Source organism: Gavia stellata, chromosome 24 (genome assembly GCF_030936135.1).
Source record: "Gavia stellata isolate bGavSte3 chromosome 24, bGavSte3.hap2, whole genome shotgun sequence".
In the NCBI taxonomy this organism is placed as follows: Eukaryota; Metazoa; Chordata; class Aves; order Gaviiformes; family Gaviidae; genus Gavia; species Gavia stellata.
This window is the reverse complement of record NC_082617.1, coordinates 7,610,162-7,635,970: the sequence shown is the minus strand read 5'-3', so window position 1 is coordinate 7,635,970 and position 25,809 is coordinate 7,610,162. Positions and strand designations below refer to the sequence as shown.

At 42.6% G+C, this 25,809-nt stretch overlaps 2 protein-coding genes across 2 annotated transcripts in view; one reads left to right on the top strand and one right to left on the bottom strand.

The window, feature by feature from the left end:
* GPR107 (G protein-coupled receptor 107) overlaps window positions 1-15,960 on the bottom strand; it is a 40,554-nt gene extending 24,594 nt beyond the window's left edge. The window contains exons 1-12 of the mRNA XM_059828715.1: window positions 15,850-15,960; window positions 10,503-10,628; window positions 9,629-9,679; window positions 9,291-9,379; window positions 8,438-8,604; window positions 6,599-6,633; window positions 6,311-6,367; window positions 5,330-5,440; window positions 3,655-3,788; window positions 2,655-2,730; window positions 1,569-1,642; window positions 874-991 (exon numbers count right to left, since the gene is read on the bottom strand). Of these exons, the coding sequence (XP_059684698.1) occupies window positions 874-991; window positions 1,569-1,642; window positions 2,655-2,730; window positions 3,655-3,788; window positions 5,330-5,440; window positions 6,311-6,367; window positions 6,599-6,633; window positions 8,438-8,604; window positions 9,291-9,379; window positions 9,629-9,679; window positions 10,503-10,628; window positions 15,850-15,960 (1,149 nt within the window). The remainder of the gene's footprint in view (window positions 1-873; window positions 992-1,568; window positions 1,643-2,654; window positions 2,731-3,654; window positions 3,789-5,329; window positions 5,441-6,310; window positions 6,368-6,598; window positions 6,634-8,437; window positions 8,605-9,290; window positions 9,380-9,628; window positions 9,680-10,502; window positions 10,629-15,849) is intronic.
* A 5,811-nt stretch (window positions 15,961-21,771) lies between these two features.
* Window positions 21,772-25,809, top strand: part of FNBP1 (formin binding protein 1) — a 96,474-nt gene continuing 92,436 nt past the window's right edge. Inside the window, exon 1 of the mRNA XM_059829002.1 lies at window positions 21,772-21,827. Coding sequence (XP_059684985.1) covers window positions 21,804-21,827 — 24 coding nt within the window. The 5' untranslated portion in view covers window positions 21,772-21,803. The remainder of the gene's footprint in view (window positions 21,828-25,809) is intronic.

The window sequence follows — 25,809 nt, the reverse complement described above, 5'->3', positions numbered from 1 at the left end:
CTTTCCAAGGAGGTACTAGATGTGGGCTGCCAATTCAGCAAAAGCTGTCCCACAGTTGCAGAAAGAGCCCATTCAGTAACATCAATAATTCTTCGGCAGCTCTAGGTCAAGAAAGTCACACGTTCAGCAGCATCTTCACAGGATTTACAGAAGTAAAACTGATTGAAACATATTTCTGCTAACATTCAGAAAGTAGTCCTTTTTGTTATGTACTATGCTGAATCTACAGTATCGGTAGATAAAAAGCCAATAATTCAAACTGGTCATTGACCATGTTTTGTACTCCATACCTGAGCTCTGTAAGAGCCTCAAGCACTAATTATATACTTCTGGATCTGCAGCCAAGTAAGGGATTCCATCTGGAAAGGCAGAAAAGCTGTTCTATCTACAACAAACAGAAGTGCTGCCCTCCTATTTACATCAGTTCCTGGAGTAGGAGGCAAGCACTGATCACTTTGAACACACTGGGAAAGTTTCCTTCAGACCCAGTGGACCCACAAGTCTCAGTTTTCCCCTTTCTTTTTCTTAAGCCCATTCAGCAAGCATTTCAGAAGTGACAACTTTCATTTAATTTCTCTGCTTAGTAGTTTAGTACTGTTTTGCCTCAGCAGGAATATACCTACCTTATAGCCAGTTAATCATTTGCCAACACTATTTGATCACCATTATCTCATACTCAATATAGGGAGACAAGTGGGGAAAATTACAGAAGCAACTATTGGCCCAGGAAATTCCAGATCAACTGAAATTGTAACCAACAGGCTTATAAAAGCAGTAACTGTGTGGTATTTTGCGAAGGATTCACAGCCTTTTACAGTTTCCACAAGCAGCTCTCCCACAAGATAGTAAGTATTGACACAGCTCAGTCCTCACCTGAAGTGGGATGACAATCATGAAAATTTTTTTGTCTTTATCTGACAGGATATGTTTAATGAAAGCCCAGCCTGTGCCAATAAGGGCGATAGTGATGAACAGAAGAGCACCCTTCAGTCTGAAAGAGAAACAGATACTGCAGTGAGAGACTTTATTTTATCACACTTCCTCTTCTGCCCAGGTTCTCTCCTACAGTCAGTAAACCCAAACAAATGCCTTGCTATTCATAATTTTGGCAAGTGCTTATCCTACAACAGTGAAGCAGATGTACTTGCTTACAACTGCGTACCACATAGCAATATTACACTTCATTCACAATTGTCAATATATGCAGTCTTTTCCTGGGGGAGTCATCCATTCACCATCATGAACAGGAGAAAACACTGGCAGCTGTACCCTCTTACCATTCACACCAAGAGCAAATTAGATACTTGAATATTAGCATGAACAAAGAAAAGCAAAGCATTTCTTCTCCATTTACTCCTCCACCCAGATAAGTACCAATTCTCTGCAGCTGCCCTCTATAAGTAAAGCTTTCCCCTTCACACAGGGCTGATTGTTGCCTTGTCACTCAGACCGTAGTACCAAAGAATCAGCAATTTTTCAGTTTGCTCAGGAGGGAGGGAGGGGGCAGCCCCACAGGGAATTCAGCTTCATTGTTTGAATCTATCACATCAATCTTCTGACATACTTACAGGTGAGTGATGTAATAAACAACAGCCCAGCCTTCAATAGGAAATCCCTGAGAAGAAATGTAGTGATAGTCGATCTGGAAGCAGAAAATACAGTACATTACTTTACAAGCTGCTCATCAGCACCTCACCCATGTCTATAAAATAGGTCTGCTTGACAGCCACTTCAAGTTTCATTTTCTAATCAGCGTGTACAAACTCAGTTCTGTCACACCTTAGAGAATACTTCCTCCCAACGAATTCTAGTTTTGTTCAGCAACAATGAGTTCATTTCCATTTGCTGTATTTCCTAAGTGTTAGTGGATATATCCCATACAACCTACATCCTTCCCACACAGCTCCCACACTTAGCTGTAGTTAAACACCCGCATATGTAACCTATTTATTCATTCATTGTTCAAGTTCTCTTGCATTAGGTGACTAGAGGCTTTCTAGTTTCACTTTCACTGGAAACCAGACTCAGTTCATTAAACTCCAAAAATGTTTGCAGCAGTTATCCTATCATGAACGTGAAGGTGAAGATCATGGCTGGCACAAACACTGAAGGATTAAATGCTTACCATTACCTTTGTTTATGAGATCTTTCCAGTGGAAAGGCAAAGTCAATACAATTCAACAGAGACTTTATGTATTGAAGGTGTTAAAGTTTATAATGTTAGGTCTGTTACAGTACACCATACTACTTTAGATGAAGTAGTGCCCCTGAATTTTACAAACATTCATCAAGGTTTCCATTTATTAACATTTATTGCAAGCCCCGTAGCTGAAGCAGCACCATAGCTCAAGCTTTCAGGCCAGCCTTAGATAGCCAAAACATTAGAATTCATGGAACTCATTCAACCCTCGTATATGCTTGCTGCTTCACCACTTCAGGCCACGATCTCAATTGTATTTAAAGTCAGAATTTGCTGATGAAAACTGAATCACTTCCACCAAACAGCTGCAGTTCAGTTCCAATGCTTCAATATGAAAGACACTTCTCTCCCCCTCCCATTCTCCCCCCCAAAGCAGATTTCTCTGACAGAATGCTCTGGATTCCATGTTTCTACTTCCTAGCTGAACAACTTAAGGCAGAGACATTATACGTACTGCATGGAAGACTAAGGACAGAGATTTTGTGAAAGGGAGGGCTGCCATTAGCCAGTGAATCTTAAAGACATCATTTCTGGGAAGAAAAAACAGAAGAAAGATGATCAATTAAAAGCCAGCAGTAAAAATTTCAGTTCCCAAGGGTATTTCTTTAAAACCTATAAATGTCAAACAGTAACTCCCAGGCTGAGCTGACTATTAGTGTAAAAGGATTCCCTTTAATGCTGCAGTCCAAGTTTTTGCAACATCCTGAACAACGTTTCAACTACATGTTCTACAACTCTGATTTTTAATACTTGGGTTAATTGAAAGTAGTAATTCATAGGAACATCTTGCATATACAGATCATAACTGTTAGCAAATTTGCAAAACATAATTCAAACAGGTATTACTCCACCCTCTGCCCCCAAATCACTATACCAGACCATCAAGTGAACACCAGACTACCAAATAATCTGATCACCAAGTGAACTTCAGACTAAGTCAGAGGTAAAGCCAAAATGGAATCATAGTGCTCCTGGCTTCTGTCACTCTGCTTTAGCTATTAAGCATGGTTTTCAATTAGGAATTCCTACCACTTTTGACTATAATCAAAATGTTTATGGCTCTCCACTGCCATAAGCTGCCATTCCCCATATGAAAAAAATTTGACCAAGTTTTTCTTGTTACTTAAAGTTATTTTCAAACAGCATTCTCCTTTTGCCATCTACTACAGGAATTTCCTGTTTATTAAAATATATTGTGGCAACAAATATGTATACTACACAAAGAATTTCTTAACATAAGACTTGATAACTTCAGAACAATAGTCTGCAACAATGACACTGACAGAAGTAGCTGGTTTCAACTATAAACTGTATCTATTAGGCATACAATATTGAGCCGGATTTGGAGTTTTAAGTGATTAAATCTGACTGTGAATTGGGCATTATAAGAGGAGGAATAAAAATCAAACAAGGTAGGCCCATACTTGTCACTGACACCAAAATAGTCCGCTTACCTGCGTTTACGAAGTATGTGGATCCATACAGTCCCAGACAGGAAGAAGAAGATAGCCATGGAAATGTAAAGTTTTGGCAGTGGGATCTCACCCGCTGAGAGGTAGCTTTCAGGATTCTTTTCCGTAATTTCTATCTGAAAATTAAACATGTGTTATGTGTACAGTTGAAAAAACATTTTGTTAAAGCACTGAGTTAACAATTACAGTTCACAATCAAATTCGTTCATTTAAAATTAGCTTTTCTGAAGTGGTGACTGTTGTGAGACTCAAAGAAAAAAATAAAAGCAACTCTTCATCCTCAAGAATCTCAAAACATTCTGCAAAATCACACCCACAACAATATCGTTGGAAAGCAGAAAAGGACAGAGGTTCCTTACAGTACTTCAGTTATGCAACATAATTCAGAAAGGCAAAGTAATTTCCCCAAAGAATAGTTGTTCTCTATATTAAACTTCAGAGAGTTTGCCCACCCCACCTTTGATTCAGAAGCAGCATGTACAACCTTGCACAAAACTAGCAGGTTTTTTTAGCACAGTCCCAATTTTAGGTGTGGAGAGAGTCATACATAGCTGAAAAACTCACTATTAGGTTTACTACAGTGGATTTCTTCACCTGTCAAGACAAAGGAAGCACTCTGCTGCAAGCCTATTACCCTGTGACTGAGAAAACAGAAGTTTTATTTAACATCCCATTTATACCCCTAAACAGCTTGGCTATATGTGCTAGGACTTCATTAAAATAATGCACCAGGACTAGTTTGCAGTACTGAAACTGCCCTGCATCTCTAAATACAACCAAGCAGGTTAGTTATCTAGGTCTTCATCTCTTTCCAATTTCTTCAGTGGGTCAAAGCAAGAAACAGCAATTCAAAAACTTGGTCTTCTAAACGTACAACTTCAAAAGCAGATTTAAAGTAGTCTAGTCTGAGTTAAGTTAGGGCTGCTACGTTTTATCACCTACATGCTCCCTTGCAGTAGCGTTAGCACAACCGTGTAAAAAGCAGTTCAGGGGTCTGACCTGGCTGAGAGTTACCTTGGTCCACGAGAGGATTCATTACAGAATAGCTCACTATGCACCAGCATGGATGCCAGCACGAGCACAGGAAAGAGACAAAAGGGAAAGCCTGAACTGTGATAATGCACTCTGGCTCAAAGGAGCATAGGACCGAACCCTTGGATGTTAAAAGAGGTAAGACATTTGCTATAACATATTGCCTTTAAGATGTGCATCTAACACTGTAGAAACGCACCTTTGATTATGCCAGAAAAAACAAAAACACTGATTTCACAAATACCAACAATTCAGACTGCAGCAACAGGCTTAATATCTGCAATTGTGTAATGAAAAAAAAGTGATTTGAGCACAGCAAAACATGAACAGCTGGTTTAGCTCCCATCTCATTGCAGCATCTAGTCACAACTGTGTAGACTGAACCCAGCCCACACGCAGTCTTCAGATTTCCAGACATTTCTCCAAAACTAGTATTTTAATTCTTCTTACTGTAGTAGCTTCTTCAGAAATGCCACTACAGAGATTAAATGCACAACTCTGAATCACTTCCCAACCCATATATAACACTCATGTACAGTGTCTGCTTGGTATACAAGCTAGAATTGGAAGCTGTGCATTTCAGTCTAAGTGAACGAGTTAATTATACTTTAGAAGCTATACTCACATCAAGACTAAATAGCTGCTGATCATTCGTCGGCCCATCCTTGCCAACACATTTATGGAAATATAGGCTGTAGAGACCTTCTTGGTTATCAGAGCTGATGTTAAAAAAAAACTGAAAATAAGGAATAGGAAAGTCAGCATTCTTCTCATTCACAACAGGGTTGCCCTGCTAAGAAGCCATCTCTACCGAAGCATGAAAAAGGTCAGTCATTTAGAGTCAGTTGGTTCCTTTCAGCAAGCATACTGTTCTGAGGCTACCAGCATATCTGCAAGTTTCAAGAGAATTCCAGATGCAAAATCATTGCACCTATCTATAATTAAGCACTCTGGTAATCCAAGACCTTTATCAAAGGCCTTTAGGTATCAGTGTTTAACTTAGTTCACCACAGAGAAAAGATAACAAGAAGTGTTGTGTATTTAACATGGTGAAGCATAAAATTTTGATCATACTTGCCCTGAAGCATAAGCAGCTATTCTGTTCCTCCTCCAACTATACAAATTGTGATAGCTATAGAAATGAGATTTGGCTCATGTAAGAGAATTTAAAATGTGTTTGTTTTATAGTGACCAACACTCAGAAGCAAACCAGTGTGCCAAAACAAAGCATTAATCTGGTTTCACACAGAGTATCTTCCCCTTAAGTGAGTCATCAGTCAGGTCACAGCTATTTGTTGTTAGAAATCTGTATGCACTAGTTGCATCACAGTAAACTTTAATATGCTGAGGGCTCACAGGCTAAGATATTTAGAAAAACTGCTTCATACCAAAGACAGTTTGAAACAGCTCCCATACCCTAAGAAGAAGGATTTCCAGCACTTATTCTTAACAAGAGTCCATGCAAAAACTTACTGAGCTATCAGAGAGGCATCTACACCAAAGAAATGGGGATTACAGTAGGGAGAAACAGACTTATTTTTCACAAAGTAGTACAGTGAAAGAACTGTCTGCACACATTAGGACTGGACACCGACAGACACCCTACCTGAAATGAGAAAGTTCCTCTGTCATTGTGAACAGGATGTTCTTGTTCTACTACGCTCTAGGAAAAGAAAAAGAGACTTTCAGATTTTTTTAAGCAGGTAACTACCACATTTGGCTACATCATCCAGACAATCAAAACTGCATTCTGTGTATTTACAGTGGAAGCTGAAAGCAATAGGAAAAAAAAAAAAAAAAAAAAAAAAAAAATCACTCTCCACTTTCTGGCTATGCTTATACTGGAATATTCCCCCAGGTTCTTTCTGAAAAAGAACAGCAGATAGTTTCTTACCTGGGAGGACGTTGTACTTCGTTTGGACTTCTTATCTAGAGATAAAAGTATTAATGGTACATTTAGAGTGTTTCCATTTCGACATCCTCATAGACTACCACCTTTTACACATTGCCAAAACCTTACTCAAATCTTCCTATACTTGTCTGTGTGGCAGTTTCCTAGATAACCATTAACAGAGATTCTTCCCCTTTCTTCCTTACTCTCCCAGGACTCTTCCTACAACTAGCAGTCATTCTGAATGCATCCTCAAATGCTAGGATAGGCTTCTCTACTATTACAGCTTCTACAAAAGCCTACCCAAGAAATCTTTCCAACCCCTCCAATTACAGTGATGCAGGAAGCAGATGACCTATACCAGATGCAGGCGCTACAGCCTTGTTTCATACCGTCTACAGCTATGACTTTTAATGCTATGACTGAGTACTGTTAATCTCACTGACTAATCTTAATCAGGACATTAATACATGGCCTGAAAAACATATGGAAGTCCTAATTAGCCCTGGGGAAGGAAAAAGTTCTCAGCTTTCTGCTAAACAAGGCCCTAGTAAAAACACAAACAAACAAAAAACAAACAAAAACCAAAAGCGTAAGTGACCTGCCAAGTCAGTATCTGTTCTTAACTTGAGAAACTTAAATTGACAGGAGACTTCAATAGAGCAGCATGTCAAGTTCACAGTTTCACTCCACTCCTATAAGGAGCTTTTCACACATAAGGTCATCCGATTCTACCAGGAAGCAAAAGTTCAAGGCTTAAGCTTTGGTTTTGGCTCTTGCACCTCAGTGCACTGTCAATGTGCGTGGTACACTTTTTAATGCAAGAAAAAGCAAAACTAGAGCTGTCGGATCAATTATCTTCAGTGCCATCCAGCTTTAGTTCTTGACTTGTTAGAAGAGCTGTGTAAAATTTTCAACAATATCAAAGCTTGTGAACATAACAGGCCAAGACAGACTCGGACTACCTCAGATCAGACTGCTCAGCAGTCTGATCTGAAGTCTAAACTCTTCCAGGAAAGGATAACATGAACTGTTTAGAGCTAATCCCATCAGAGCTGAGATTATAAAATCGTTCCGTCTGCTGATCTGGAAGCCAGACAAAGATTTGTGCCTCCAGGAAAGGTTAACTGTATAGTTACTTCTCCATCCCCATAGCTTCTACATGACAGACTAGATTTCAACTCTTTAGATACATAGAAACATTGCCTGGAAAGGACCTGTAGAAGTATTTAATCCAGCTTCTGACTCATAGCATGCCTAGCTCCAATACTGTATCACATTGGCCCTGGTTTTGTTTAACCAAGTGTTTAAAACATCAAAGGATGGAGGTTCTACAACTTCCACAAATGATCTGCCGCAATGCTGGAATACCTACCCAGGAAAGTCTTATTTTCCCTCCTAACATCCAATCTGAGACACCCAAGATTTAATAAGGGGTAACAGCCACAGGTTGCATCGTATGCCACTATGAAAAATAGCTTGGCATCACTGTCCTTCTAACCTCCCTTTAACTAGTTCTTGGTGGCTACCAAATTCCCCCTTAGCCTTCTTTTTGCCAGACAAAAGACAACTAAGTACCTCAACCACTCCTCACAGGTACTGTAGGTCTCCAACAGTCACATTAGGTCAGGCCTCTGCTGGATCAATAGAACTGGTTAACACAAATCACTGAGCAGGACAGACTCCAGCCCAGAAGGGAGCTCTATGCGCAGGTTTACACAAGACTGTGTGTCAAGTTCTGGCCCAAGGGGACCCTGGAATGTGACCACAACACACTGCCATATGCACATCAACGAGGAACTAGCAGTGAGAGCACATATAGGTCAGGTTTAGCAGGCTTACCTTTGCTGTCCGTATTTTGGTTGGTCTTTGCAGGATTTTTACCAGAATCGCTGCTCTGTTCAGAAGTTTTTAGCGGCTTGGTACTTAAGGCAGTAACATTTTCCTCAGACATGAATGAAATTTTAGGTAACAAAGAAGCAGCTTCTGCAGAGAACCGTACTTTCACACTAAAGAAACAAAGAGGTTTTATACAAAATGAAAGCAAATCAATATTCATAAAGAGGCTATCTGTCATAGCCTACACATACCCAATAAAGGGAAATCAATTTGTCTTGTTTTTTTTTTTTACCACAGAGAACAAGCAAGCACCAGATCATGACTTACAGCAGCCTGGCATTAAACTGATCACTGTGGGAGAAGTCACACTATACATTTACATCAAATGTAAGAGCAGCTGAAGAAAAGTAAATTTATTCAGTTTTGGTAACCAGAGTCTCATCAGAAATTATCTTTCCACACAAACAGTTACAGTTGTTCTTGCAAAAGAAAGCAACGCACCCTCAAAGGTAGTTCCATAAAACAAGTAATTCAAGACAAACAATAAAATGGCATATTCAGTGCAAGAGCTGCAAAAGTGACCCAAGACTTTATGTTCATGCCTTCAGCACAATTAAGCTATGATTCTTTTGCCCTATGTCCCCTTATCCCTCCAACATACAGCAATAATTCTTGGTCCATTTTATACTGCAGATTTTTTTCTTTCACTCTCACCTCCCCTCAACTCTCATGCAACGCATTAAAAAATAAACTACATGCACAGCAGCTTTCCAAACCCTTGAAGAAATTTCACATGTGTTACGTTAGCTTCAACTAGATAAATAACTTTAAAATGCAGTGTACACTATTTACTCACACTTCAGTTTTGAAGTCCAGAAGTAAGATTACAACAGAGACATCTTGCTCTGGTTCCTTTTTCAAGATACAGTAATCCACTTCTTCATCCTGGCAATATAAGCAAAACATCTTTGAAGTGCCCTCCTGTTTATAAGAAATGGGGCATGTTCCCCCCCAGGTAGAGGTTACCATTCTTAGTCCAACAAGTTGTAAAACTGAATTATCCTTAACAACCTGCCCATGTCTAAAGGCCCCCCACTTTTTTTTTTTTTTCATTTCTTCCAACCATTCCTGGAATAAGGCAGACCATGAGATGTCCCCAGCTTAGGAAAGTAAGTTCACATCTCTTACTCTTACCAGGTAAGTGGAGAACCCATCATTCCTTGTTCGATCCAAACTGAACCCCACCTATAAGACAATTGAGAAGTATCTGTCAAATTAAAACAGCTCAGGTTTCCCCAGTATCAGAAGCCAAACCACCACTGAAAGAATCAAAGATACTGTGCTCTAAATTAACCTATGTTTAAGGCAGAATCCAGGTGTTCTTCTCATTACCTTGTTAGACAGAAAAAAAAAAATCTTCAGATGTAATAAACTTGCTGCTTCATCCATATCCACCAAGAATAAAATACATAATGATTCAAACCCAAACTAATCTAGAGCACCTTCTGTCCCTGAACCTTTAACTTATTTCAGTATTCTTCCAGATGTTTTTGCTTGAGGAAAACATTTAATACTTTTAGTAATAAAGAGGTCGAACTGCGCAGAAGAGTAGTAACACAGATCTCTTTTCTACCCTGGTATTTCAGTCTATTAAAATCACTAATATAATGTGCTATATAACATGTAATGTTAAGAGTACTCTAAAAATAAGACAGTCACTGTTCTGGAAACCTACTGATATAATGACTACAAGATGCATTGCAATGCAACAGGACAACAATGTGAAAATCACACATCAGAGGACTGCTTAGAAAACCTGTGTTCAATATAGGTTACAGCTGTGTGCATCGAGTTCAGTAGAGGATCCAGTAAGTTAAAGTTAAAGCAGAATGGATAGTGCTCAAGGATAAATCTCACAATATACATATCCTCATAAACGGCTCACAGTGGGGAGCAAAGCCAATAGCACCACCAGTTAGGATCTGACACCTCAAACAAGCTAAGGCATCCAGTGCAAGGGCAATTTCACAGGAACCTTAATACAGGCATTGGACTCAAAGTGACTTACTGATAAACCACTCTTGTCATCAGAGCCCACAGGCGGCTTCAATGAAAGGTTGCTGACATTGACTTTCATGAAACCATCCTTGAAGAAGCCAAAGGTATTCAGGTGCACTTTCTGCCTGACATCATCCTGTAACAAAGGAAAGCAAGTTTACAAATCACATACACAGTCATCTGCAGCAGCAGTCAAAGAGGAAGCAGGGTGACAGAGATTGACACTTACTTAAGTATTCGTGCAAAACATCTATCTGATCCTACCAAGAGCAAATTTCTTTAGGATACCTTCAGATATAACCAACTATTTCACTGGCATCAACCAACTCTTCCAACTACCTGAACAGCAGGAACTTCAAATAAATGTGTCTTTGCTAATTACCTGGCTATACTACTGAGGAATCCGCAAGAAAAAAGTCTGGAAGAAATTAAATATCTGGCATCACTGATTAAACAAAATATTGCTACAAAAAAAAAAGAAAAGAGACTGTAGACAAATCAAGACAACTATTGTTCGAACGCTAGCTACTGTCACTGCAACAGACTGAAGAGGAATCAGTTGACTATACTGATCTTACCTAACTGTGAGCTGGGTTTTGGCTAAGTGTTTAACAAGTATCACGGTGTATTGTCATCCCATCAGATCTATGTTAGGCAGAGTCAACATTTGGACAGTCAAACACGTAACACACTGGAAAACTATGTGTAAGGTGTAGATGAGAAAATTTCATATGTAGTCCCATTCCTCAAAATGATTTTTAGCAAGGCCTTGTGCCTTATAAGCAGGACAAATACCAAAAACTGGATATGTAGGTGCAAACAGAATTGCTTGGGTTAGTTTCTCTAACAGGAAAATTCCAACCCCTTCTTTTGTTCCCAGTCTTAGTTGCAGAATAATTTACTTCCTCTCAGTCTGGCAATGAAACTGTAGAAATTGATCCCTTTCCATGCTTTGCTCAGCTGATAAAGGTTCAAGTACAGTGAGCTTTTTTTTTTTTTTAAATAAGGAGGTCATGCAGGACCTCACCTGAAAAGCTGTGAACATTACACACAGCTGCCACATCAGATGAGGAAAGGTCATATCCCTGTTACTTTGCATTTATAAATCAATAAATAGGTAGGCAGTTGGACCCTCAGTCCTACTGGATCATTAATTGGAAGAAAACCAGAAACAGAGCAACAAAAATTAAAAAGCAAGTTTAAGACGTGATTCAAAGCACTTTTACAAGTTGTCACCAAAAATAAGAAAATTGTTTCTTCTTCCTGATTCTTCTAGGAAAAGATAATCAGATGCAGAATACGCAGAAAAGTCAGCTGCTAAAGGCAACAAACTGTTTTGGACGACGTACTGGAAGAGTGAGCTAAGAACTGTAGAAGTACAGTAAGTTCTCTCTCTTCCTTTACCCCCAGTATTAATTTTGACATCTCTGCCCAAAACATTCCTGACACGTAAAATATCATTCCCTGTAACAGCAGGACACTAACGCTGACATAGCTAAACTGTAATCTAGCTGTAATAAGATCGCCCTAATAGAATCAAGTTAACCTGGCAAATAACCAGATGGTTCCCTTAATGCTCAGAAGAGGGAAAAAAAAGTTAGTGACACATGGCTCACCGCAGATGCTTTGTTCAACAGAGTACCATAGCTGTGCTGTCTTCGGGTTCTAGGTCACTTAATGCGCTTGAAACAAGCGCCCATCTGGTTCCTTTAATGCTGCTTTCAATATAATTTCCCAGTCAGAATAGAAGATTAATACTAGCTCTTTATATGCCACATCCTATGTATTTAACCACACCTGGACAGACAAGCATTTGTCTGGGTGATTGGGTGGAGGGGAATACGAGTGGGGGATACAGTGTCGCCCAGACGCAAGGTATTTTGCACCTTGTAAACATGACCAGAGACAGCTGCTTAATTCAGAGTGCTGGCAAAAGCTATTCAGTTCAATTTAAGTTTATTTATGCTGCCAGTTTACTAATATGCTCCCCATCAACAAAAGACAATTAATATACAACACACACACACTTTCCTCCCTGGTTTTATCTCAGCTTTGAGTGCTCAGAGTTTACAGATTTAGTTCACAAATACTTCAGCTTTACATGATCCCACACAGTCACCAGTTGCCACCAAGCAACAGTACGCTCTCCAAGAGCATCTACTGCTCCATATATTGACAGCTTAAAGATATTGGCTTACTAATAATTGTCTCACCTCTCACAGGAGATTTAACAGGCTGGAAGAATCCGTCTTATTTATAATCACTCAACTGCTGACTTCAGAAATACTCAATTGTAAGTTTACAATGAAGGTGTGAACCCATATAAGTGAATACTTAAGCATCTGAATTGTTAGCATACACATTATTTTAATTTACATAGGATGCATTTAATGGTTAAACCTGCCCCTTTGAAAAGAGATGATCTGGGACTCATCACTAATGGGTTACAGTCAAACCAATACAGTAAGTTCTCAGTTTATTTCCATAAAACTCTTCCTCACTTCTTCCACTCCTTTAGGATAAAAATTGATCCTGCAACATTTGAATAAGATTACAGGAAAGTGGTATCCGAGATCCTGTAGCCCAGAATGCGCAAAAAGATATTCTTCAACATTTTACCCAAAACCTAATCGGGATCACACTATCAATACAGTGACACTTTCATCAGAGAGTTCTTACCCTTATGTGGAAGGAATTTTATTGTTTGCGAGACTAACAGGAAGACTTATAATTTGTGTAAGACTAAATTAATTATTGTGGAAGGTATTTTCAACTTGAGCAACTGAAGCCTGAGACCTACCAACATTAAAAGGCCACAAGTATTTACAAACAACCACTGAAAAATAACATCTTCCAAATAATAATTTAATGTGAAACTGTAACCTTGACAGTATCATAAAATAGGAGAGGTCTTACTTCCTTTTTGGAAGCCAGTTAATTGCAAAGGTTACTCACTTTAACCAGAAACTAACACCACAGCTGCTACACAGCATTGCCAGTCAAATGGTTCCTCTTGATAAATCACTAGAAACGGGTACATTTGGCTACTCGCTAGCATTAAACTTAACCGTGTGCTTGACAAAGGCCTCGTTTAGACCAGCTTCCTCATTCTCTGAGACAGTTTGCCATTGCATTACACAAAGCGTAAGGCTTTAATACTACAGCGTTCAACTGTTAAGACAAGAAAAGTCTTATTTCAGGTCAAGAGAAACATTCCGACTACCAGCTACTTCTGAAAACCTCTGAAAATTGTTTCCAATCTTCTATAACGTCGGTTTTTGTAGTTTGGGTTTTTCGTTGGTTTGTTTTTTTTTTTTTTTTTTACCATAACTCATTAAACTAATGAAGCTGGTAACATGCTACTAAGGAAGGGAGTGTCCTTTGACAAGGTTAGTCTAACAGCAAGATTCACACAAATCATTTTCCTAACTCAGAAGAAATAAATAATTTTTCATGTTTTTATAAAGTAAGTTATTTTCAGAACAGGAAACCACTCAGACTGTGGCTTGTTTTTCTGACAACAAAAAAGCACTTCACCTTAGCATGCTAATTACAAAGGTACAAGAATTAAGCTATTCTAACTTAAGCAATAACAGCTTGTTTGAGGAAACTTAATAGCAACCACTCACACAAAGCTGTGGCCTTTAGCTTGGCACAGTGTCAAAGCACATTTACAAGCAAGGAGCCAATGGCAAGAACACTAGAAGGGAGATTTCACCGTGAAAGGGTACAGTTGTTGGGGCCCGATGTTTGTATAAACACTGTAAAGCAGTGGATGATGTAGAAATGGGAGAGACTGTGCTCTAACAATAAAGCTCATGTTTATACAGGAGGTGGACAAAGGCATTAAAAGCACTTCTACTTTCCACAGTGCTTGGTACGTCAGTGTTGCAACTCACACAATATACCTACAAAACTAAAACCATACCCCACTTTGATCATAAAAAAAATCAGCAAATACAGTTTAATAATTGATCCAGGCGGTTAAAAGACATCCTAATAGGAACTAGAAGCTGTAATGTTTGCTGCTGAGAACATCTGCTTGAGGCCAGTTTGAAAGTTTTCTGTGCAAAGGAAAAGTATCACCCCAGGACAAATTCTTCCAGCACTCAACTGTTGGTCACAAATTCCTCAAAACAATAATGTAACCAGCACAAACCTCATAATTTATTACTTTTCCTGAAGCAGAACAATATTCATGTGGTTGCACATTAGACAGCTACATAATCTGGAAAACTCCCTATGAGTAAGTCATGAATGTCCTCCCCTGGCACTCGCTGTATCCCAAAGGCTGAAGGGGAGCTCCTGCAAAGTTTTGACACTCTCCCTAAACCGCTACGAGAACACTGTAATGCTGGTCCTAGCCATATACCACTTTATTAACTTCTTGCAGTGTTTCTATTGGCAAAATATTGCATGTTGTTGACAAGATTAACAATCTCATTCTGAAGATTTACAGAGCACTTCATGAACTATACAGAAGCTCTTAAAAAGCATCACCCCAAATGCACAGTTCCTCTATCACATAACCACTACACAGCTTTTCATTTAAAACACAACAGACACCAGCACTCTGGAGTTGCAAGTTTTTGCCACAATCTGCATCACTTCCCATCAATAACCCTGAATAAGTAGTTCTTCTTGAATATAGTCACAGGACGAGACAACACTCTTTCAAAGCACAACCAGAAGTCTATCAAACCAAAACAGAAAACTGCCAGCATCAGTATCTTCTTCTTCTGCCTCTACTGATTGCTGGATTAGTGCAAAGAAACTACATCTGGAAGGCCAATAAAACAGCCATGCCACTTTTCAGAGTCGAGCAATCAGCAATTAGGACAAGAAGAGTACTGCAAAACGCACATTAAAAGCAAAACCAACCCAAAACTCCCTCCAGAAACCTCCGCCCATCCCATGTTCAGCCCTCTCTCATCACATACAGTCTTCTCCCTCGCTTTTAACAGGACACGAAGCATTTGCACCTTCAAAGCACTGCAGTTCTGAGGCCCCTTCACACACTTTCCCCACGACTAAAAAACAGACGACCAAGAAGACAGGGATGGGGCTAAGGGAATGCGGGGGGAAATGTCAGGGAAAGCGCAGCACAGCGGGGGCCGGGCAGGCTGAGGCGCAGCGGGAGAGCCCAGAAAGCAGTGAAGAGGGAGACGTGCCGGGGGGGAGGCAGAGGAACGAAGCTGGAGACGCGGGAAGGAGAAGAAAGCCCCGGACGGCGGGAGACGGGCAGGGCCAGGCCGGCCCGGGCCAGGCCGGCCCCGCCACTCCCCTCAGGCGACCCGGAGGGAGCCCAGCGCGGCTGGGAACAGAGCCTGCAGGGCAGGGGGCGGCGCAGACCTTACTTTGAGGGTGAGGTGATGGACGCGGGCGCCGGCCGGGCCCGCCCAGAACAGCACCAGCCCCAGCACGACCGCGGCCCGCGTCAGCGCAGCCCCAGCGCCGCGGGCCGCCATGTTTATTCCAGCATCAGCATCCTCTTCCTGCCCCGCTTCCGGGGTCAAGGGGCGGCGGGGGCACGTGACGGGGGCGGGGCTGTCCCTCAGTCCTGTCGCCGGCGGGTCTGTCCTGTCACCGGGGTTTGTGGCTTCCCAGCCCTTCTCCCTCCCTCGAGGGCTGCCCCCCGCCCGCAGGTTGCCTCCCAGGGTGCCCCCGGGCCCCTCCGTGAGGGCCGGGGCCCTGTGGCAGCTCCCTCTTTGCTGATGGCCCTCGCTGGGGACACTGGCCAAGGGGGAGCCCTGAGGCCTCCCCAGAGCACCCTGAGTGGAGGTGCCCAGCAAGGCCCTCGTTTGGGGTGAGGTGCCGCAGGGCCGCTCCACCCCCCGGGTGAAGGCCTGAGCTCTCCCCGCCTCGGCCCTCAGCCTTGCGGCATAGTTCATAGGGAGCTTTGGGGTTGTTGCTTCCATCTCAGCTGTGGATCAGCCAGCAAGTTTCAGCTTCTTCCTGGCAGCTATGGTGAGAGCAGATGTCTGAGCATCAGGTAGTCCAAACAACTGAAAAACTGCCTTTCTGTTTAAAGTTGGCTTTAGAGTATTAATTTCAAATATCACAAAAAAATATGTAACAAAACAAAGGGCTTTCTGCTTCCTTACTGGAACAGTTTTGCAGCTATTGCACTACTTGAAACTGGTAGCTGTAGTCCCACTTAAAAAAGAAACAGCAAGCAGATTGGGCCTGACTTCAGTGACTTCTTTCTTGCTCAAACTGAGTAACACAAGAAGCACAGCGAACATGAATAGCAGCAACTAAAATGGCTTTTAGGCTAACACACTGCTAAAAGAAAATGGAAAGACTATGCAACGTGTCTTCCTTACACGAAGCCATCAATATAAATAAATATAATTCTTCAATGTGAAGTTCAGTGCTGTAAGCTCTTAGAACTCAAACATTCTGATTTTCCCTTTCAGAGTGTGGAGTAACAGCTGGGCAAGTTTCTTCATCTAGAGCCAGATAAACAACTGGATGGGACCAGGCGAGTAGTAAAATGCAAGCAAGGGTCAACAGGCAGAGAAAAATCAATCGTCTTGACCTTTATACTAGCTATTATGTGGAATGTCGCATCTTTGTACAGAGGTGATTCAGACATTACTGTACATGACCTGTTACCTCTTACGGTTTCATTTTCCCCTTTTATACTCTTAGGTAATAAAATAAACACCGAAATCTCGCCATCAGCCAAAGAAACCTGGACCGGTACCAGAAAATATCTGGAAGCATGAAAAAACCAATCTTGTGTTTTTCTAGCGGGGTCCTTTCTGCGGGCAGGGACCGGCACCGCCGCTAGATGTCGTGCCAGCGCCGGGCCTTGCCGCGCGCGGCTCGTAAGGCCCTGGGAGCTATGAACATCAGACCATGGGTTCTGAAAAAGGAACTCTGCTCCGGATATTTGCTTGGAATTAATATTTTTAATGTTGTAATTATTATAATTCCTGTGCACGGAGCACCTGGGAAAACTAGAGACTTCTGACTCCCCAGAAATAGTTGCAACTACAGCTGCAGCGCGGGCTTTCACGCCTTGCTGCGCTACTGAGTTATCAGGCACACTTTGACTACTTCAGTGGTCAAACAGCATGAGGTTTTCCCCTATAATTCTGGGGACTGGTTCAGCTGAAAAGCCTCTCTTAGTCTGAAGATACTTCCTAATAGCAATCAGGAATTTTTATGCCACAGACTAGAAACTGACTGAAGATTTTTTTTCATGTAATCCTCTACCAACTATTAGTACATTGTAGTAAGTTCCCTACTTACCTAGACTAAATGATCTCAAAACCAGAATTTATAACATGTTTACTTTCTTTGGCTGTGCATTTTTCTAAAAATTTGTATGTTAAAAGATGCCTGTACTTAAATTTACATCTCTATCAATATGCAAACTGGCTGTTGTCTGTAATGAATATGCTAGAACAGCAAGTCTCATCCTTACATTGATATGTTTTACTGTAGCTTCCAGACAAGATTCGCCTTGCTCCAAATGTGCTGTTCCTAGCACATACAGTTATTCTCAGCTGTGGTTAAACACATTTAGCCTGGATATCTTTTTCCTTTACTCCTTCATTATCAAATTAGAACCCTTCACAGATGTTTGGGTTTTTTTAAGGGCATCATGGGTAACTATTGAGATTGGATGGAAAGCATCAGCAGCATCAGAAAAATCTTGGCATAGGGATAGACTATAGATACACCTCAGTACAGAGTGAAGCAGATTAAGTGTCAATTTATTAATGTAAACCATGAGCCAAGGTATGGGCATGTCGTGGAGTAGCAAGGGCTGGCTGTCCCCTGAGGGACATAGAATTGGGACATGAGCATGATAACACAGACAACAGGGCAGGAGCCTCACCATTCAGGGTCCAGTCCCACAGTCCCGAGTAAAGCGAGCAGAGCAGACCCAGGGATAGCAACAGGGAGCAGCAGAGAGTCCAGGTCATCAGGTGAGCTCGTAGCAGTGAGACAGGGGCAAGGCTGTGTTGAGAAGCCAGTCTGCAGTTCAGGTGATGGTAACCAAGGTCAGACATGGTCTAGCGATGGCTGGACAGGTCCACAGGGATGAGGCAGGTCTGAGATAAGGCCAGATATGAGCCAGGCTCCACATCAACAGGGTCTATACCCAGGCATAGCTGTGGCTGAGCCAGAGACCAGTACCCCTACAACATTGCTGAAACAGAGATTGAACCCTCAGGCCAAAGCTTAAATGGGGCTCCCGAGTCCATGGGCAGAGGGTGTGGGTGGAGGCCACAGGTGAGGCTGGTCAGGGTCATTAAGGTTTATCAGGCCTTAATTAGGCCCCTCTGGGCCCTGATAGGGTATTTAAAGAGCACCCGGTCCCCTGCTGTGTGTCTGAATAATCTATGTAGTGTTGTAACAGCAGAAGGGAAACAGCTGTGATGGCCTTAGGGAAAGGTGTGTCCTCTTCCTTTCCTGGTGCTGTTCCAGTCCCACTGTATGAGAGGTTACAAGCAACATCCACGTTCCTTGTCTTGGATGTGGATAATCTGGGTAGAACTATAAAACTAAAAGGGAAGCAGCTGCAAGGGTGATAACTCTGGGGGGAAAGGTGGGTCCTTTTCCTCTTGTATCCTGGAAGCTAGAAATGCTTGTATGTGTTCTGAAAGCTGTGATTTTTCTTGTTTTGCATGAGTAAACAAACCCAGAGAAAAGGGTTTAGATTGAACTGTAGTTTAGGGATTTATCATCTTTAAATACCTTCTGAATCATCCAGCAGCTAATCAGGGTGTTTTCAAGTGGGATTGGGGTTTCCTAAACAAAGTCCTGGTCTTTAAAAAGGGAATTGCTTCTACTTGGGCTTAGGATCTACCTCTGGCAGAGCTCTGAATTGTAACAACGGGAGAGGTAAACACAGAGAATTTGCTGGAATAGGCCCACATCTAGACAACAGATCTGCATGGTCTTGTTCTCAGTGAAAAATCCCACCAGCTTCTGTATTGCTCAGATTGGAATTGTGTGAATTAAGTAATGAAGTGATAGATCATGTAATTTCTAAGTGCCATTTTGAACTATTCTTTTGAGGCTGTGACCTACTGAGCCTTCCAGCAAGTACTTCGGCATAAACGGCTCTTAACGCTCCCATCATTGTTAATTACATTAGTAGTTAGGGACCAACCAAGCTGCAGGCCCTCCTGTTTTGGGTACTGTACAACTGAAAGTAATAACATAAGTGGCAGTCCCTGTCTTGGAGAGTTTCAGGCTAAATAATCAAGACAGGAAAAAGTCCCATTCTAGAAATCTGGAATTACTTTTACCGAGTGTTTGTCTTGAACTTCTGTTCACACAAATTTTAATAACTTTTCATAGGTTTTGGCATGGTTGATTCTAATGTACCATCATAATACAAAACTTGCATTTCTGGCCTTTATCTTTCTGGAACTGGTTAAGCATTTCTATCTTTCAGTGTGGACAGGTTTCCCTGCCCGTGCTGGTGTAACAGGTTTGCCTTGTTCCCCTCCCAGCTCTTTGTGCAAAAGGAAATTCCACTGCAAATTTACCTCAGATGATACTAGTGCTGCTTTCTGTTTGGTCTCTGTACATTCTTTTTACTCAAGCATTTATGGATTAAGCTCTCAAAAAGTCGTGATGCAACTGTGTTGTCTGATTTTGCAATGCGTTCTGGATGGACGTAGGTCTAAGGACAGTGGGCTTTGGTGCCCCTTCCCTGAGAGTCTGTGGAAGTACAAGCCCTTGGAGGATTGTGGTTGTGCTTTAGGCAGCATGGCAGGCTCTGATATTTAAATACGTTGGCAGCAGCAGGAAAAAGTACTCTGTAAAATGAGTTGAACAGTGTGTCTCTCAGTTGTTACGAAGTCAGTCCTTAAAATATTAACTTTTAATGATGAACAAAAGCATTGCCTGTCCTCTGTCTCTCTTCAAAGACAGCTCTGTGAGGAGCAGCATTCTACTCTTATGTTCAAATCAATTGAACTAGGATAAAAATAAATACAACTCAGTTATTAACATAACACTTGTCTTCATTGTTGTTCTAAACGTTGGAATGGCTTAATAAGTTATTCTTTTCTTGTCCTTTCTCATGTAGGGTAATAGCCAAGCATCAGTGAAAGAAGTGCATTAATCTAAAGGAGATAGCGCTTGTAGCAGCTCGTGAATTTTTATCTTCTGACATCAAAAGGATCCCCACTCTCTGTAAGCAGACACCTTTTTCCTCAGGTGAATAAATGCACTTCCCTTTTTTTTCCCTGTGTAAATCTTCAGTGAACAGATGCAGCAATATACAATAGCTGTCTAAAGCTCTTTTTACGTTTCTTGTAGCTGAAAAACAGAAATGTAAAATCAGATTAAGTGACACAGCTGAAATAAATGCTGTTACAGAGGAAGAAGAGCACAAAATAGATCTTATTTCTCTGGCAAGGAAATGGGCTATTTTCTGCAAGGCCTGCATAATTGCTACAATAACCTGCATTTAGGCAAAGGCAGATAATTTGGTTATTTTTCTGCTTGCTGGTTGAGCCTATTGGTGACAGATGGCAGACTTAATATTCCCGGATTTGGGTTATTTTGGGGGTATGCATGTATATATGTATGTATTTGGGTAGCTGAGTCAGAAGAAGTCAGCCTTTGCAGTCAGTTTTAAGGGTGTGGGCTTCCTTCTTCTCTAGGGCGGTTGCCCCCTCTTCTAAATGGTCAAAAGAGGAACATTTGCTTACAAAAAAAAGCCCCACCTGCTCGGGGAGAGGGCGGTAAGAAATGGGGAAGCGACACCTGAGGGCGGAGATCAGGGCCAGGGCCGCCCTCCGGGCGGGGAGCGCCCGCTTCACCCAGCCGGCTGCTCGCACCGGCCCGCTCCGCACCAAAGCGGGGCGGGCTGAGAGCTGCCTGCCGCGCCGCCTAACCGTGCGGGGACCCGGGGGGGGGGGGGGCGGGCTGGGCCGGCCCGGGGGGCGGCGGCGCCGTGCCGCCGCTGCCCGCGGGCACCGGGTGCGGGCTGACTGGAGGCCGCGCCTGCGCGGTGCCCGCCTCACCCGCCTCCCCCCCAGCCGCGGCCGCGCCTGCGCAGTGCGCCGGAGCTGTCAATCGCGCCCCCCCCCCCCCCGCCCCGCTCCGCCACCGCCTCCCCGCGCGGCGCCGCTCGGGCCATTTTGCGGCGCGATGAGGCGGGAGCGGCGGTGAGCAGCACTCGGCCCCGTCCCGCTCCTCTCCGCACCGCACCCCCCGGGCTCTGGCCCTCCGTGTGCGAGGGAAGGGGAAGGAAGCCCAGCCAGGGGACAGAGAGACCCCGAGCGCCCCCTGCCCGCCCCTCAGCGCCGGCCCTCGGCGGCGCGGCGGAGCCATGAGCTGGGGCACGGAGCTGTGGGTGAGTGAGGGAGGGAGTGGGGGGGGGGGGGGGGAACGAGGGACGGAGCGGGGCCGCCGTTGCGGCGGTTACCGCGGAGCGCCGCGCCCGCCCCGTGTCATAACGGTCCGTGCGGAGGGGCCGGCGCCGGCCCCGCTGCGGTGCGGGGGGCCGGGGCGGGGCGGCCGCGGCTCCGCTGTGCGGGGCACCGTGGGGGAGGTCTGGCCGGGGGCTGCTCTCTCCGGGGGGGTCTCCCCTTTCCAGAAACTTTGACGTGTAACCTCCGCGGGGAAATCCCAGCCGAGACTTAGCAGTTCTATTTATTTTCTTCAGTAAAATAATAAAAAAAAAGCTCAACGGCAGAAAAAGCGACCGCGGTTCCAGAGCGGGGAGGCTTTCGGGCGAAGGCTGGGGGGGTGTGTGTGTGTGTGGCTTCTGCAGGAGGCTGGAGGAGAGGCTCCGAGGTGGATTTATATCCAAGGGGGTCCAATTTCAGGAGAGGGAGCTGCGGGGAAAAAAGCCAGATGATAAAATTTCCTTTCGCCGTTGTTACGGGATTTCTCTCCACGCTGGTTTTGAAGGACGGAGGTTTCTATCAGAAGAGTTTTCTGTTGTGTGTAAATAAGTACGTTTTAACGGTGGGGAGGTTTCAGTGTATAAAGCTCCTTGATTGTTTTTGAAGTGAACCTGGAAAGTATAAATGCATTTGGTTTACGATGGAACATTACTGGCAAATATCAAACTGTTAAAAGGAATGAAGAGTGGATAATAGGGATTTGAAATGGTCCCTTGCTAATCTGAGGAAACAAGGGTGGGCAGATAAAAGAAGTCTTGAAAGGCAAAAGAGATATACATATTCAATCACAAAGAGGACATGATGCAGCCATGTTTGGCAGCGTGATGGTGGAGCATGGAGCAAAACCTGTTATTGAGAGCTTGTAATAGTGGACAGGAGACTGTGCAAGCAGTTGTTAATTTAATGGTGGGACACTGAAAATCTTTGGACAAATCTGTGCTCGGGAGGGGGGGAAGAGGAAAACGGAAATTGTGTTCTGAATGGAGAAGTCAAGAATGAGTGGCGGAGGGTCATCTGGATTGTGAAGCACCGCAGGATTTCGCTCCTGTGTTCATGTTTGTGGCTAGTAACCAGTACGAGTTAAGATGTAAACATATCTGAGCTTTTACACTGTCTCTGTACAGAAATGGTTATTTTAGATGTGCTAATTGTTGTCCTTTCTGGATGCATTACTGGCCTGTTCTGGCAGACAGTTAAGTAAGCTCCCCTTTTGCTGTGACATTGTAGTCACTTTATAGCTAGATCTGGTTAGAATTAGACAGTAAATTAGGGAGCAAATGCTTACTGAGAGGTTATTGTGGTATGTTTGTATATTCCAGAGAAAGAAAGGTGATACTGATGAAATATTGTAGTGATGTTATATTGATTCATCAGTACATAAACAGCTCTGCTGCATGGGAGTGTTTATGGGAAAATCTGCAGTTGCCTTCTTTTTCTGCATGTTGGATGCTTTGGAGGGAGATGAAATAGTTTGAGTGGAATTAAATTAACAGTCACTGTAACAATTTTGACACAGGAAAATGCGTTCTGAATTCTCAAGATGGACTTAGTTATTTTTGCATTCCTAAAAATGTGCAAGCGATACTGAGATGTTTCTGCACAAGAACGGTAGTAGTAGAGTACTGCTTATAATAGTTGTTTCTGTTTTATGTAATCTTTGCAGGTGTGTATGCAGTCATGTATTTGTCTTCTGTAACAGTTACAATCTGCTTTTGTAACATACTTTTTTTTTTCCCCCGAAAATTTTGTTGGTGAAATCATTATCTTCAGCAGCATCAAAGTGTTATTTTTCATGTCTTCAGTGTAGTACTTGGAGAAGTGTAGCAGGTTACTAAGGAAAAGAGTTGGACCAACAGATTAAATGATTCTAGATACAAAATTGTTAGGAGTTGCTTTATTTTAAATTGGGCAGAGTTTTGAAAACACATCTGTTCCCTGTGCTCTGGGAATTTAGGCCAAAACACTGATTTCTCTCTCTGTGTTCTCCCTTTTACTGGGAGAGGAAACCACACGAACAACCTGTATTTAATATATGCTACCTCCTTTTGTTAGTCATGGCATGCTTTTTTTTTTAAAACAAAATTAAATTTCCATTTACCTTAGTATTTAAGTAGTCAGGGAATGGGTATTTAGGAACAGGTGTTGTAAGCAACAAATGCATGTTTTACGGTGTGACTGGTATATGATTTGATGCAACCATTTGATGGACTGAAAGTTGAGGCAATAACAAGTGTTTCCAACTGTAGTTTAGAAGTTTGACATTTTCTAGAAAGATTAGTGTTGTTTGATCAGACTTGACTTGCACCCTGTATCTCTGATGTGCTGATCTATCAGGCTGTATGTATGTTCATGATTTACCCCTTTAAATGTAGCAAAGGAGAAGTAAAATCAAGCTTGCTCTTTAGAGCATGTAGAATGTTAATGTGTATGGATTTATGTAGAATTTCTGTTCATTCCTGGGAAAAAAAAAAGCTGATTGCAGAAAGCCTCATACTTCAGAAGCAATAAAATCCCTTCGGCAACATGTTAAGTTATTCCCAAGACAGACTTTTAGCCTTGTGCTGTGATGTGAGTGTATTCTGTGCCTCTGGCTTGCAAATCTTATTGCAAAGTTCCTATTGATATTTCACTTGAATCTAGACTTCTGAGTTTCATTTTAGGATTGGCCCTGGGAGTGTAAATGGACCCATAACCAGCAGAATTATTAGAGGTACTAATGCAGCATTTATGGCCTGTATGAGGCTAAATGCTCGGGATAATGAGATCATCTGGGGCCTCCAAGCAATCCAGTGTTACAGAGCAAAACCTGAAGGTCTCGTGTAACCGTCTGCGAGTTTCCTGTGTGTAAGCATACTGTACAGGGTGGCAGTGGCTGCGCTGTGCAGTTTGTCGGTCTACCCGGCCCCTGCAAAAGTCTTTCTGCCCGTTACACTTAAACATACAGGAGCTGGAGGAAGAAGCAGTGGGTGAAGGACAAAGTACAGTCACAGGACTGAACCATTTTGGTTTTCACCTCAGTTCAAGAGTAGCGTTAAGGGCTAACAGGTAGGAGGGTGTAGTAGATCCTTATTTCATGTCTGATTCTTGAAATTGGCAATGTTTTCTAAATACTTAGCTAATGTAAGTGGTAAGTAAAGATTATGTGTACAGACCCAACTTGTACCTTCAGTCAACTATGCTTTGGGGACAATACGCTGTAAAAGCATACTAGGATCTCTTTCACCCTTTTCCTCTCTTGGGTAATGGGGAAGAACATAGAGAATGGCACAGCACAGTCACAGTGCTTTAGCTGTAAAATGCTACTGTGTGCTACTCTTCCAACCAGTGTCCTTTTGTGTGGTATGAAGCCCTTGAAGCAAGTGGTAGGAACTACATGGCAAACTGAGCTAAAACTACCCTCGGTGCTTCCACCCTTGTCTTTTGAGTAGAAAAAGCTATGGCTGCATCGTTGGTATATTGAAGGGAATGAACTTTCTCAATGATGAGTTTTGGTACGGTGCATAGTTTCGGGGAGCTACGTGTAAATTTGTGGTTAAGTGGTCCAGGAAAAACTCTTGTCTCTTCCGAATGCTGTTCACACCGCATGGCAAGTGCAAGTGGTAAAGTGATTAAATGTGAGAATATTCATCTTTTTGTTATAAATGTTTCAGAGGTGCAGACGCTGTGGGTTTGTTGTTGGGTTTTTTCCACATTCAATCTAAAGTTTAAAAAAAAGACTGGGGAGGAGGGTGATTTAATCGAATTTTTCTTTGACCTTTGCAAAAAGCTGAGTGTCTGCTAACAGCTGTCATTGTCCTTTGAACCTGTGAGAAGGTGAATATCCTGTGTTTGCAAAGGACTTAATTTGCCATCCTTATGCAAGGGGCTCTGTTGGCCTACCCCTCGTGTGACTGATACTTTGGGGACTGCGCCTTTTGTTTGTGTGTG